The following is a 15021-nucleotide window of genomic DNA, read 5'->3' on the forward strand; positions in this document are numbered from 1 at the left end:
CCAGTCCTCTAGATCACATTTGTTCCAAAACTCACGTTCCCGAAGGTTTCATTCTGTTTGGACTCCGTTTGATATTCTTTTTCTGTGAAACACTGAAATAGGCAAAAAACAGCAATTTGGGCTGGGCCTCCGGTTAATAGGTTAGTCCCAAAAAAAATATAAAAGTGTATAATAAAGCCCATTAAACATCCAAAACAGAATATAATATAGCATGGAACAATCAAAAATTATAGATACGTTGGAGACGTATCACCACCCACAACCATTTTGCACGAAGTATAACGTGGAGCTTAGTAGCATGAGGCCGCACGCGCGCACGAGGTGGCTATGGCTGCCATGCATGCCGACCGCCAGATTTTGGATGATCACCTCGTCTTCGAGGCCACCATCGACACCGCCACATAGTTGTCTACTTTAAAATACAGTTCGTGATGTTTTCTCGATGCCACCACCAGTGCCTTCTAGTGATTTGTCCTCTGTAATGTTAATATGCAATCTGATGTTCAGTTAACAGTTTGGTCCTCTGAAATGTAATGTTCAGTTAACACTTTGGTCCAACAATTGCTACATTTCATAATACTGTTCTCAAGCATTCTTTGTTTTGTTAATTGTCTAATCTTCTAGTACATGTTTCTATTCTGCAATGTCATGCTCAGTTAACTATTTTGGTTCATTTGGTCTGCTGTCCATTTAACTGTTTGGTTCAGTTCTGCAATTTGATTTTCATTTTTTGTGGGTACAATTTTGTATTGTTATGCATGTGAAATAAATCGAATTTGGCTGTACTCAATACATATTTTTACTGATAGTATGGCAACTCTCAGTTAACCTGATCAAGATCTTCCTTATGTGTGTTGCAGGGAAACAATGGGAGACACTGCCGTTTAACATCGATGTTTGTTCAAGCATGGTCTTTTGGCTAATAGCACATTATTGTGCAGTTGCAGGAATCATTCTAATATTTAGGTTTCTTACAATTTGGTCTTGCACATGTAGGTCCTGTTGTCAGAGGCTTAGACCCACTGTTCGACCCATTTTGCATATGGGGAAATGAGATGTCCATGAATATCAGTCAAGTCAAGAAACTCAGAAAGATTGTTAGAATGAAGAAACTTGCGACGAATAACAGCAAGATCTTTGTTTGCCCAATGAAGAAGACATCAGTCAACTATAGGATGTTACTAACTCTTTTACCTTGTTTTTACCCCTTGCGCCATTTCAAAATTTATAACAACGATTTATGCATATCTTTGTTTTCAGTACTTTTCAAAGCAGTTCATGGATGATTACCTCTCAAACCACCTGCATGGTCAAGAGGCGAGGAAAGTATTCATTCAACACTCACAGTACAATATTGAAGTCTTGCTGAAGAGGACGAAGGTTGGGCGGGCAATTATCCATAGCCACTGGCCTAAAGTTGTGAGGATATTCAACATCACTGAAGGCTCAATATTTGCCTTCCGCTTCTGTAGTTTCCCAGATGAGATTCATATGTCTATTTACCATGTATGATGCTACTTTCCAAAGGTTTTTGATGTTGCATGTGAAACTTGGTGCTGTTGTGTAATGGCGTAATTGAGTGCCGAAGCTATCTGATGTAATTCGATCATGAAATCCTGGTTGCTGTTATACGGATATGAAATAGCTGCTGTGTTTTATAAGAAATATCAATTTGATTAGTACATGGATTATCAATAATAGGCTAATTACCCTGCTTATTGGGTTTTCTATTGCAGACGGTTACTCAGACAACACCGTGGGCGATGAATTCAAACAACCCGCACGATTTCTAGAAAGTAGGCGTGTTCGATCAACTAACAATCACACACGGTTTCCGGCAGTGAACTGTTCGCGTTAGGCCACCTTGCACAAACGTTTCCACACAAAGAACTGTGTATGATATATATATACGAACGGAAATGATTTTCTGGGATTCACCGTGTGGGATGTACATACGAACGAAAACAATTGGGTTTCGATGCCCCGCCACAGATCGCACACGAGCTCATTTTGCCCCAGCTAGTGAGCCAGGGGGGCCTATCCCCGACGGTTTCTGGGTCGTGTGGGAAGGACCCCCCTATCGCCCACACTCACTTGGCGATGGTTCCAAACGCCGTCGCGGCAAGGGGTTAAAAACCGTTTGTATAACACGTCGCTGTACCAGTGCATGTAAGGACATCTTGAATGCATGACGAGCTTAGAACAGGGAGAGTATATGGCCAGCAAACATTCGATGTGCTTGATGTAATTACATCTCTTAAGTACCGTTCAAGCATTGAGACCTAATAAGCAGTGATTCCCTATATTAGCATCTCACTTGTCCTACATGGCAAGAGACCAGTTTTCAACATCTGAAAACCCTTCAAGCATCAGCACTGGAGATGGCCTTAGCGTTCGATGTTTGGCATGAGCTTCGTGCATGCAAATACATTGATAAATCAATGCTTCAACCCAGGCAATTATTGAGTTCATTTGCAAAGGACCTGCACATGTGTGCTTCCGGTGTTTTCAATTAGATTTCTACGTGGTCTGTATTACTGCCATTTCTTTTACTGACCAGGTATGTACGCAGAAAAAAAAGGCTGTGTGCATCGCTCAATGCAGAGGCCGGGAGTCATTCTCCTTTTTGAAAAATATGTATGAAGAAAAAAGCTCTATAAAGCTCTTATCAGCGATATACACACGTAGTGGCTGCTCTCGCTGAATTTAAACACACCTTCCACATATCCGATAATTTTCAGAAAACCATGGTAAGTACTCCCTCCAATCAAAATTAATTGACGCAGCTTTAGTACAATTTTGTAGTAACGATGTACTAAAGCTGCGTCAATTAATTTGGATCGGAGGGAGTACATAGTTTTTATTATGAGAACCACCATGGTACAAAGTTGTGATTAGAAAGTTTCAGGTGCAAAAGAAAATCAGAATTCCAGATGGGGCACGTAGCCAAACCACCGCCGAGTGGGGGAACACACACCGCAATTCTTCAAGCCGGCTGTATCCTGAAGCTTCAAGCACACCGTCGTAGCCATGAAACATCGCCTCCGCTAACCGGATTCTGGCCTTTCGCCGGCAAGCAGAAGGTCCAGTTACCACCAGCAGGGAGCCGCGGGCAGCAAAGCTCCACCTTGCCGGCTGTGCTTCTTGTTCAGTTTGGTCTGCGGTTTCAATAAATAATAATAACTTTTGCCCAGCAAGGTTTTTGGAGAGGAAGTAAAGAACATCGAGGCAAGGACATGTAGTTTATTTAGTGGCGGCAAGGGAGCAGCAATGTACGCAAAGAAGGAATGTGGAATAAAAACCTAGAATTTTTTTAGCACCAACCATTTGGTAAAGACACCGAAGTGCGGTTTCTACCATGTCAATAAAGGAGCAACAAGCTTAATTAGGTAGTGGTATGTTGGAGGGAGCTGTATGCACGCAGCTGGTCAATATTTAAATAGTGGAAGTTGGTGATCTACCGACGACATAGTTAACGTTTTATAATGGTTGTGCTTTTTGTTCAGTGCAATATGCAGTTTCAAACCAAAACCAAAAATTTATGAGCCAAGGTATTGGGGAAAAGAAGCGAAGGATACAGAGCCTGGCAATGACGTTATACGGTTTCTTCAATAGCAGTGCCATGAAATATTAGTATCAACAAGCTTTTTGTTAAGCCTCATGTATTTCTTTATTTCCATTAAATTTCCTAAAGCTAAAACAATTAAATGGCTTTGTGATTAAATTTGGCACAAATTTTGGGGAGGTGTATGTAAGTATAGAACATAAGACAAAGCACATGCAAGCATAGAAAACATGGATATCCTTAGATGGATTGACCCAACATTAAAACAAATTATGTCGTTACTATTTGAACTTTTGAAGTACTGTATGCAGGAAGTGGGGATATGGGGAGCTTGCATATATGCAATGTGAAATCAAAATCTAGAACTTTCATGCTCTAACAACCTGGGAAAGAAACTGAGGGATATTGAGGCAACGACAAAAAGTTCTTCCGTACCGGCAAGGGAGCAATAACCTTAATTAGGCATATCTCCCTCTGCGGATCGGAGAGAGTACATGGTGTCATGGACCCTGAAAAGACAGTGAATAACAAAGATTGTAAGGAGGGTTAAATTAAAGCTGAAATGGATGGGGAAAATATGTAGAGATGAACCACGTCTGGAGAAGGTGCATGGAGGTGGTCAGTGTCCAAATAACATAACGGGGGCAGGGGGTATGCGGTATGTCGGAACATGGGATGATGTCATTACATTTATTTAGGATTTATTTATTAGTACTCCCTCCTTAAAGAAATATAAGTGTTTAGATCACTGCTTCAGTGATCTAAACGCTCTTATATTTCTTTATAGAGGGAGCACTAATTAAAGGAGCAATACTTTCTCAATAAATTCTTTATCTCACCTTTTTAGAGCGCAACATTGTGTTACAAATCGATTGGTTAGTAGATCTGGCTATCTAGTATGAGGTTTGAGAGTATGGAGATCCTAGCAGGATGGATCAGACGGTGGCGCTGGTTGGCTTGGGGTATGTAATTGCAGAACCAGATCTAGCGATGATCGTTGGAGATATTAACGAGCCTGTTGAGCACCAACTTCATGATCGCCTCGATCTTGAAGATGATCCGGTCGTACATGAGCATATTTCCTCCCATTGTCTTCTCCATGAGCACCTCACGACGCATTCATCCCATTTATTGCACCCATCCATGACAAATGTACAATTCAAATTCAAAACCAATAACTTTCCCAGCAAGCCTTGAACGAACAACGAACGAATGTTTTCGATGGCTAAGAAAAATAACTCCCAGCAAACACTCCAGAATTGCCATGCCAAAACAGATAAATTTGACTATGTTGTTGTATATGGATTTGCCATGTTATAAAGTAAAAAAATTCATGATGTATAAAAAGATTGTCATAAAATTGCCAAGCTGCAGAAGAGTACTTGCCATGCATTTTTTTGGTGATTGCCATGATTGCAACATGGAGAATTGCCAGACTAAAAAAACAAAATGATGATAGAGGGAATTCCACGCTATATCAACGTTAAAAGGTGAGAATTGGCATGCTTTAAAAACAGAAATTTCCATCCCTGAATGTGTTTGCTCAGATTGCCATCCTGAGCGAACCAATCACTGCTGTCATCTCATAGTTTGCTCAGAGGGTGCGTTTGGAGCGAACGCTAAGGGTGTTCGCTGGGACTCCTTAAAACTCTTACATCAGATTTTTAACATTTTGGCAAGAAAAAGCATATGTATTGTAAATGTGCGATGCATGTGGGGTATGTCCATATGTGGCTTAATCCAATAGTAAAAAGTTAAGGAAAAAATATCTTAGGTTACTATTTGAAGTAGTGTATGCAAGAAGTGAAAATCAAGGGTGTTTGTTAATATTCAATGTGAAATCAAAACCTAGAATTTTCATGGACCAAAAACTTGAGAAAGAAACCGAAGGATAGTGAGGCACCGACACATAGTTTCTTGCAGGCCGGCATGGGAGCATGAAGCTCAATTAGGCATATCACCAAGAAAAGACAAGAAATATAAGGATTGTAGGGAGGATTACAAATAAAATTGAAATGGACATGGAAAATAATCGGTGATGTTAACACGGTTTGGGAAACGTGCCTGAAGGTGATCAATATCCAAATAACGTAGTGGCTATATGTTGCGACATGGGTGGCCGTTGTCTAATGTTTGAGCAGTTTTAAAATAAATGAAAATGTTTTGCGCACCCTTTTGTTCTGTCTGATATGCACAATTTTAAAATCAAAACCAAGAACTTTTGCGCCCCAAGGTTTGGGAAAATGAAGATCTAAACCAAGAACTTTTGCGCGCCAAGGTTTTGGCAGAAGGAAGGGAAGGATACCGAGGTAGGAAATGACATTATCATATTGTTTATTTACTACCAAACCGAGGAGCAACATTTTTTTTTCAAACAGTTTTTTTATTCTCTCTTAATTTGGCCGCAATATAATATTGGGTTACACATCTTTTTTGAAATGGTACATGACAAATCTGGTAGATTTGGCTAACAAGCAGAACAAGCATCAAGCATGGAGAAGATGATGATGGATTCCTGGATGGATTAGGCTCAGGCGTCGACGTCGATTACCCTGGGAATGTATTTGCGCAGCCAGATCTCACGGTGGCCGATGGAGATCTTGACGAGCCTCTCACCGTTGAGCACCAGGTTCACGATCGCCTCTGTCTTGAAGATGATTCGGCCGTACGTGGGCATGTTTCCTCCAGTCGTCTTCTCCATGAGCACCCTCACCACACAATCACCCCATTTCCTGCATCCATCCATGACAAATTGCCAATCATCAGACATCTATTATATGAAGATCCAATCCCAATCATGCATGCATGCATGTAGATCTTAGTACATTCAAGTATAAGTATAAACTTAGTGAGTAGATCTAGTAGTATATCTCGGTAATGAACTTACTCCCTGAAGTAGTCAAAGACCTCTTCACGATGGAGAGGCATGGTCTTGGAAAAGGTGACAAACATGGAGCGGCAGTCCTCCGGTACCGCCATTGGAAGGGGGCTGTAGGGAGCCATGAGCTCCGGCGGGTTCCCAACCAGGCCAGTCTCAGACCTCCTGAGCAATACATTCAAGCGGTCGTCGAAGACGAACTTACCGGCGCCTTCGAGGAAGTGGGCGACGCCGCGGACGACAAGGTCCTGGTGGAAGGCGAAGAAGCCTGGCTCGATGTAGACGCCACCATGCATGCAAAGCGTGGAGATGAGCGGGATGGGCGGAAGCACAGGCATCGGGTAGCGCAGGCACTCGAGGACGGCGTTGGCCTCCTCCGCGACGATGGCCACAGCGCCGGCATCAATGCCTGGGACGTGGTGGATGGCCGAGATGGTGCCCTGGTCCAGCCACACCAGCAAGGCCACCGTGTTTTGGGCCTGCTCCGGGTTGCCGCACACGGACATGAACTGCTCGTATGCCTGCCGTGCCACACTGTACATGTACAGCACGTCCCGCACAGTCATAGTGGCGGCCGGCCCCTCCATGCCTGCTCTCGTTAACTGGTTTGTTGCACCAAGCGCCGCCGGCTGGCCAGAGAAAGGTAGCTAGCGAGGTGATGGATGGATGGTACCCGGAGAAGTTAGCAAGAGAGGAGCAAGAATGGATGATGGGTCGATGGGGAATGGATGGGTATTTGTAGCTGCTGGTCCGGCGACGGGCTGCGCTCTGGTGGACGGTGGTTTAATGCTGCAGTTCACACTGCTAAAAAATGGAAGGAAACATTATTCTTCTTTTCAAACGCTGTTCTTATCCATATTAACTGCCAAATTTATTTGGTGCTTTGTATTTGTATCTTTTCTTGGAACTGTTTAATGTTATACCATATATCCATGCTCCAGCTGTGTGCTCTGCATACCTTTCTGATTTCATATAGATATATAGAACATTGATCATGCCACATAGCCACCTCCTTTCCACGGTCAATGGAGCACGCAACAATTTCCACTAAAAATTGGTATTGAGTTGATAATGGCTGTCACCAGAAAGAAACACATGGGGATGCCGCATGTGGAATGATGTGATCGGAATAACATTCCCACACTAGTATAAAAACGGGCATTAGCAGCAGCCCTTGGAAATAGTTGTGACCAAACAGAATGTAGGCGTCTGTAATAACCCTACTGGAGGCTGTCAGAACTCCAAAACTGCCTACATAAAATATTGCAGGCGGTTGGTACTATGGAACCGCCTCTAATTTCACACGAGTGCAAACGGCTTTACTCTAGAAATCACGGCAGGGGGGGGGGGGGGGGGGGGGTGGGTGGGTACCTCGGGGCGCAACCTTTGCCTCTCTTTCTCTACGGGTACTCAAGCACCACAACTTCATTTTCCGTCCATTTCTTCTCTTCTTAGTGGCAGACCTGCCCAACCTTGGTGGCGGCGTGGTGGTAGATCCTGTCGCACTACGAATTCCGCACCACTCACCTCCATGGAGGCCTCCCCATTGAGACTCCAACACGATGAGCTCCCATATTTTTGCAATAATTTGAAATTTAGAAGGATCAAATTGAGTTGATAGTTTTCGATAGAGCTTCACTACGACTTACATTGGTTGAACTACTAATTAATGAAAACTAACTTGCCTAACTAATTTCATCCACGACCGTGACCACCACGGCGGCGGTGCCTAGATTACTTGACAGGGTGGGGGCGGGGTTGGCGAGGAATGCAGCAATGCCGGCCCCACTGGTCTAAAAATGGGCATCGACGCGCTCATTCTAGGTCGGCCATGCATCGACAGCTGGGCCTGGGACGGGGCGGGTGCGTGGTCCCCAATAACCAGTTCTGTTTCCATGTCTTACTGAGTGAGCTCCTCCAGGGTTAAGTTCACCAGTTAACAATAGGGGCAGAGGGGATCTACCGAGTTCTTCTCCTTCTCATCATCTCCAAAATCGAAGATGAGCGGGAGCTTCTCCCGTGTATCCATTCAAGAGGAAGAGTTCAACTAGATTTGGAACCTAAATAATGTCATTAAAAGTAAGCATTTCATTAATATCCCCTGGCTCTTTTTGATTATCAAGTGATCGAAATATTGTAGGAGTAACTACTTATCATTGTCACCAACATAATATTATATAACCAGGAAACAATATTAACTCGTGCCTCATCCGCACATGGTCGATATATATTAGCAGATGTCTACTCGTCTAATGAATGCATCAATTTGAATGTGATTACTTTGGCCCATTGTTGGCTTTCAATCAGCATACCTGAAAATATGGAGCTATTGCAAATTATAATGAGGGCAGGAAAATTACAAAGCCACGGAGATTTTTTTTAATCAAACTGATGTGTGCAAAACATACGGATATACGAGTGATCAAGATGCGTACACTTAGATTCGTGAAGACAGTCGTGAATAGATCATTGTTGCGGTGGAGTAAAAGACTGATAATTAGGTCAGTGATCAGGGTTATAAATGGAGATTGCGGGGAAAAGAGAAGGTCAGGGGCACCTAGCGGGTCCCATGCAGCCTGGAGAAGGGGCCACAAAATGCTACCCAAGTGGGTCTCATAGGCCTCCTCCGTGTCCCATTGTTAACGCAACTTATATATATTTTTTGAAGTGTGGGGGTTCGTGTACTTACAGATACAAAAACATGCAACTGGCCTTCTGGCACTTGGTCGATATGATAGTCTAGATAAAGTTGTAGCTTTACATATTTTTATAAAAAAATGGCATAATGTTCCAAAAGTTATAGATAATGCATCTTGGATACATCAGGCTCGTGCAAGCAAGTGACACAATTAGGGAACCGGGATACTTCCTACTCCAAGTAATTACCGTGTAGGAAATTTTTGGGGCAACAAGTGCTAGGGTATGCAGCAAACGGCAAGATTTCCCGTTGGTCAAGAAATTAAGGTATCAATCCATAGATGCAACACCCATAGCCTCAGTAAACCAATGTCGCAACAAAAATTAAGTACTGACTTGTGCCCCAAATAATTCTAGTGACATTATCAATTTCACTAGCCTTCCGTGTTGCAGCTATTTAAGAGCGTATATAGTGGATGGAAATATTTTTGTATTTCTAGAATAAACATTTTTTGAAAATAAAGTGCACTTAAAAGTTAACGGTTGAGTTTTATTTGAGGAATACTGAATGTTCATAGGTTCACTAGTACCATCTCTGAAAGCAGCGGTGACATACATACAAGTGTGTGTGTGTGTGTGTGTGTGTGTGTGTGTGTGTGTGACGAGGAATAAAAAATGCATTAAAATAATATCATATGTTTTTGTAATATTATACATGCATTTTGTCCATAAATCCATAGAATGAAATCCCTTTGCATCTAGGACCATCACATCCACCTAGTACTAAGTAATAAAAGAGAGTAGGGAATGGCAGGGCAAGAAGGTCATAAAAGAAATACTTGTAGAAACGGTAGATGTGAGGGCGCGCCCAAACTAAATGTTTTGGCCCTCTTGTTCGTCCCTTCTTCTCATCACCTTATTTCTCCCATTCAACCTTTAATAACATGAACTCCATAACTTTTTTACCATGTGCATGAAATGTTTGTCCTCCTACGTCATAATGATCCAAGCTTAAGATTTCGGTCTAGAAATTCATATTGAATAACTTATCATCTTCTATAGTAGATACCGGCAATGACTACCCTTTCATCCTTCTTAAGGAGTTCAAGTATATACCCTATAGCCCATACGCCATAAACAAGTGCAATTCAATAGTGTTTCAGCTTAAAAATAAATTTAAACAGAGCGATTTCACATTGCAATAAAACTGATTTAATCTCCAAAAACTCAACACTGATTGATGAAAACCGTATAGCAATTCAGCATTGATTGGTATAAAATCTTAGCCTAACAGTGATGGACCTTCTGCTGATGGGCGATGTTACTATAGGTGCACACATCTGTTCCTTCAATGAGAGGATATTGGTGACATGCGCTAAAGGAGAAACCTACCAATGGGGGGGGGGGGGGTTTAGGCGCCCATAAATAATAGAATATTCGACAATCGTGGTACATGGCACCAAATGAGGTGTCAGGCACCAATAAAAGGCAAGGACGAACATGGACTATAGAGACAATTATAATAAGAGGTTTGACATTATAGGAAGGCATAGGTAGGTGTGATCAATGTCCAAATAATTGGACCAGATCGATGTCGCGACATGGGTGGCTGTTGTGTATTGGTTGTGCCATTTGTTCAGTTTGATATGCAAGTGCAAATAAGGAACAATAGCTTTGTGCACGAAGGTTCTGGGAAGGAAGCAAGCGATATTGAGGCAATTACATGTAGTTTCCTTAGTGGCGGCATGTCTCTACGCCGCTTGAGAAAAAAGTAAAAAAGCTCTTCCACTGTTATTTGAGGAGGTGTACACAACGAAGGGTGCTCACAAAGTCGCAAATATGCAATGTGGAATTAAAGCTAGGACTTTCGTGCACCAACCGTTTGGGAAATAAATCGAAGGATATTTTTACATTGGCACACGATTTGTTCCATGCCAGCAAAGGAGAAACAATCTTAATTAGGTTGTAAATGTTGGGGCAAAGGTGTATGCACGTAGGTGGTCAATGTCCAAGTAGTGCAACCTGGCGATCTACTCATGACATGGTTGACTGCACATTATAGAACGTTTGGGCTTCTTATTCGGTTTCATATGCAATTTTAAGATAAATCCTTGAACTTTTGCACCCCAAGGTCTTTTGGGCGGGAGGGGGGAGCGAAGAATGCCATGCTACACAATGATATCATATGGTTTGTCCGATACCGGTGATTTCCTAAAGCACCAAAAAATGGCCTTGTAACAATTTTTTAGGCGCAACTGTTGGGAAACCCTGCGATAAGGCAAACCAATGCAAGTATTTAAAAAGATGCATGTTGGGTATGTACATACATGGTTTGACCCAATAGTCAAAAATAAATCTTCTGTTCTATTTGAAGTGCTGAACGACAAGTACTGGTAATCAAGGGTGCTCGTAAATATGCAACATGAAACTAAAACGTAGAACTTTCATGCGCAAGTGAGAAACCAAAGGATATTGAGGCACCATCATGCGGTTTCTTCCGTTCCAAGAAGAGCACATCAAACTTAATTAGGTAGGTCTCCCTCTGTAGAGAGACATAGTACGTGCCTCCGAGGTGTCATGTAATGAGAAAACGACGAGGAATAACAAGGATCACTTGGAGAGTCAAAGTAAAGTTGAGATGAACAGTAAAAAAATCACCGGAGATGGGACCATAGACGGGGGAAGGAGAAGGTGGTCAATATACGAATAACAAAGGGCGTAGGACGGGGGCGGGGTATCTCATGGCATGGGTGACCGTTAAGTAATGGTTGAGCCATTTCAATATCAAAACCAGGAACTTTTGCGCACCTAAATCGAAATCAAAACCGAGGGATGTGATGCCATCATCATATTTTTTCTTGAGGACCAAATTAAGGAGCTCTCAAGCAGTTCTTAATTTTTTTTAATTTTCCCAGAGCACAACATTATGATTACAAATCGATAGGTAGATAGATCAGGTTGCCTAGCATGAGGATTGAGCAAAGGCGAAAATAGACTTCACGCATGGACAAATAAGTCTGTAGCATCAGTTGGCCTAGGGACGTACTTGCACAGCCAGATCTGATGGTGGTGGATGGATATCTTGACGAGCGTCTCACCGTTGAGCACCAGCTGCACTACCGCCTCTGTCTTGAAGATGATCTGGCCGTACGTGGGCATGTTGCCCCCTGTCGTCTTCTCCATGAGCACCCTCACCACGCAGTCACCCCATTTCCTGAATCCATCGATGACAAATTGCTCATCATCAGACATAAATGGCATCCTGCTGGTCCGATCCCAATCATCATATGCATGATGCACGCAAATCTTAGTAGTAGATTGATAATCCAATCCCAATCATTGTGTATGCATGCAGATCTTATTATATTCGAATATAATTATAGGCTTAATGTGTAGATCGAGTAGTCCATGTACTGCCTGAAGTAGTCGAAGATCTCCACGCGGAGGAGAGGCATGCCCTTGGATAGGGTGATGAACATGGAGCGGCAATCCTCGGACACGTCCACCGGCAAGGGGATGTAGGGCGCCATGAGCTCTGGCGGGTTACCCAGCAGGCCAGTCTCAGACTTCTCGGGTCGCCATTGTGTAACGGATATGCTTCTTGTTCAGTTTCGTATGAGGTTTCAATAAATAATAATAAGTTTTGCTCACCAAGATTTTGGCAGAGGAAGTAAAGAACATAGAGGCAAGGACATGTTGTTTCTGTAGTGATAGCAAGGGAACAACAATGTACACAAAGAAGGGAGGATCCAAATATGGAATGTGGAATAAAAACCTATAACTTTTGAGCACCAACCATTTTGCAAAGAAACCGATGTGCGGTTTCTTCCATGTCAATAGAGGAGCAACAAGCTTAATTAGGTAGTGGAATGCGGGAGGGAGGTGTATGCACATAGGTGGTCAATATTTATATAGTGGAAGTTGGTGATCTACCAATGTCATGGTTGACCGTTGTATAACGGTTGTGCTTTTTGTTCGGTCCAATATGCAAATTCAAATAAAAACCAAACATAATTGTTGCTTGGGAAAATATGTAGAGATGGACCACGTCTGTGAAAGGGGCATGGAGGTGGTCAATGTCCAAATAACATGATGTCATTATTTTATTTTATTAGTACCAATTAAAGGAGCGACAATTTTTTTCTCAAGCAATTCTCTATCTCACCTTTTTTAGAGCACACCATTGTGTTACAAATCAATTGGTTTGTAGATCTGGCTATCTAGTATGAGAGTTGGAAGGATAGGCGGTGGCGTTGGTTGACTTGGGGGACTAATTATGGAACCTTACCTAATGATGAGCGGTGGAGGTGTTGACGAGACGGTCGTTGCTGAACAGCAACTTCGTATCGCCTTAATCTTGAATATGATCCGGTTGCACATGAGCATGTTTTCCTCCCATCGTCTTCTCCATGAGCACCTCATGACGCAGTCATCCCACTTACTGCGTTCCATCCATGAGAAATGCACAATTCAAACTGAAAACCAAGAACATTTCCGTGTCTTTTTGTTGAGCCTGATATGCCCATCAGCCTAGCCTCGGACTTCCTGAAATTGACATGGAGGTGGTCATGACAGACGAACTTGTTGTCACTATCAAGGAAGTGGGTGTTGCAGTGGATGAGGCATCGAGTAGTAGACAGACTTTTGGGGAAGGTGTATGCGAGTATAGAATTACATAAGAAAAGGACCCAGATAACACACTGAAGTTCCCTCAGGGATGTCGCTCGAGCGAACTATCCTTCTCCCAGCAAGCCAGGAATGAACGATGTTTTCGTTGGCTAAGTAAAACAATTCTAGTGAACACTCTAGAATTGCCATCCGGAAACAGATAAATTTGCCCATGTTGTAAAGTAAAAAAATTGTCATGCTGTATAAAAAGATTGTCATAAAATTGCCAAGCTGCAGAAGAGTTCTTGCCATGTGTTTTTTGGGGATTGCCATGATAGAAGCATGGAGAATTGCCATACTAAAAATCCAAAATAGTGAAAATTGCCATGCTCAGGACTTGCCATGCGGGATGAAGGGAATTGCCATGCCATATCAACGTTAAAAAGGTGAGAATTGCCATTCTCCAAAAACAGAAATTGTCATCTCCAAATGTGTTTGTTTAGATAGCCATCCCGAGCGAAACAATCACTGTTGTCATCTGGTAGTTCGCTCAGAGGGTGCGTTCGGAGCGAACACTTAATGATTCGTGCGTGGGATCCAATGTGCCTAAGGGTGTTCACTGGAACTCCTTAAAAATCTGACGTCAGATTTTTAACATTAGGGTAAGAAAAAGCATATGCAAGTATTGAAAACGTGCAATGCATGTGGGGCATGTCCGTACGTGGCTTAACCCAACAGTAAAAAGTTAAGAACGAAAAATCATCGGTTACTATTTGATGTAGTGTATGCAAGAAGTGAAAATCAAGGGCGCTCGTTAATATTCAATGTGAAATCAGAACCTAGAATTTTCGCGAACCAACAACTTGGGAAAGAAACGAAAGGATGCTGAGGCACCGACAAATAGTTTCTTCCATGCTAGTATCGGAGCATGAATCTTAATTAGGCGTATCTAAGTGTGCAGAGCAAAGACAGTACGTGGTCATGCACCAAGAATGGATTGTAGGGAGGGTTACAGATAAAATTAGAATGAATAGGTAAAATAATCGGTGATGGGACCGGTTGAGAGAACATGCCTAAAGGCGATCAATATCCAAATACCGGATTGGGAAGAGGGGCGGCTATGTTGCGACATCGGTGGCCGTTGTCTAACGTTTGAGCACTTTCAAAATAAACCACGAACTTTTGCGCGCCCTTTTGTTCTATCTGATATGCACAGTTTTAAAATCTAAACCAAGAACTCTTTTCACGCCAAGGTTTGGGGGAGAAGGAAGATCTAAACAAAGAACTTTGCACATCCTTTTTTCTACAGTTTTAAAATCAGAACCAAGAACTT

At 42.5% G+C, this 15021-nt stretch overlaps 1 protein-coding gene across 1 annotated transcript; it reads right to left on the reverse strand.

The window, feature by feature from the left end:
- Positions 1-5927: 5927 nt before the first annotated feature.
- Positions 5928-7030, reverse strand: LOC120966412 (uncharacterized). The gene is made up of 2 exons (XM_040392436.1): positions 6453-7030; positions 5928-6297 (listed from the first exon to the last, which is right to left on the reverse strand). Exons 1-2 carry the CDS (start codon positions 7028-7030, stop codon positions 6096-6098), a joined length of 780 nt encoding a protein of 259 aa, XP_040248370.1. The 3' UTR covers positions 5928-6095.
- Positions 7031-15021: the final 7991 nt, after the last annotated feature.

Source organism: Aegilops tauschii, chromosome 6, assembly GCF_002575655.3.
Source record: "Aegilops tauschii subsp. strangulata cultivar AL8/78 chromosome 6, Aet v6.0, whole genome shotgun sequence".
In the NCBI taxonomy this organism is placed as follows: Eukaryota; Viridiplantae; Streptophyta; class Magnoliopsida; order Poales; family Poaceae; genus Aegilops; species Aegilops tauschii.